Genomic DNA, 611 nt, shown 5'->3' on the forward strand with positions numbered 1-611 from the left:
TGATGATTCAGTTAGAAATGATAAGATTACGCAGTAGGAAATGCAAGTCAAATATATATGAAAACATTTCCCACAAGCGGTTTTTGTTATCACTTAAGACGTCAGTAATACACTCTGAACCTTTTAAATATGCAGCTGTTGATTGCCTTCATTATGCTGTTCCCACGCTGCCGTTATCTTGTTATCTCCTGTTGCTTCTGTTTCCTCTGTTGCACACGTGTCGTTACTGCTTATCGGATGCTGTGAGTTAAAAAAGAGAAGTTTGATAAGGTTTCGGATATGCAATCATGACAAGGAGAATTTTTTAGATAGATAAGGGTAATGTATGAAAGACGAGGGAAATGTTAAGATAATATGTGCGTGGTAGGGACGTTTGTGGTAAGAGTTTTTACTATAGACGAAAATCATGAAAAATAGAAAAGTTAAAATCAAAGAAAGAAGAACCTTAGATGTAAGATGTGGAGAAAAGACGAAATATCCAAAAACACAACATTTTACCCTCTGACCATTCATCTCAAAGCGTTTTGTCAGCCCGTATGACACCATCATTACTCGTAACCTCCTTGATGGCAACACTGCATCTCCCGGTTGACAGGTGGAGTATCTAAAGT

General features: G+C 37.5%; 1 protein-coding gene across 1 annotated transcript in view; it reads left to right on the forward strand.

The window, feature by feature from the left end:
• Positions 1–592, forward strand: part of LOC119585407 — a 10,894-nt gene extending 10,302 nt beyond the window's left edge. Inside the window, exons 3-4 of the mRNA XM_037934069.1 lie at positions 136–242; positions 521–592. Coding sequence (XP_037789997.1) covers positions 136–242; positions 521–592 — 179 coding nt within the window. The remainder of the gene's footprint in view (positions 1–135; positions 243–520) is intronic.
• The last annotated feature ends 19 nt before the right edge of the window (positions 593–611 follow it).

The sequence above is a fragment of the Penaeus monodon genome, chromosome 19 (genome assembly GCF_015228065.2).
Source record: "Penaeus monodon isolate SGIC_2016 chromosome 19, NSTDA_Pmon_1, whole genome shotgun sequence".
Classification (NCBI taxonomy): domain Eukaryota; kingdom Metazoa; phylum Arthropoda; class Malacostraca; order Decapoda; family Penaeidae; genus Penaeus; species Penaeus monodon.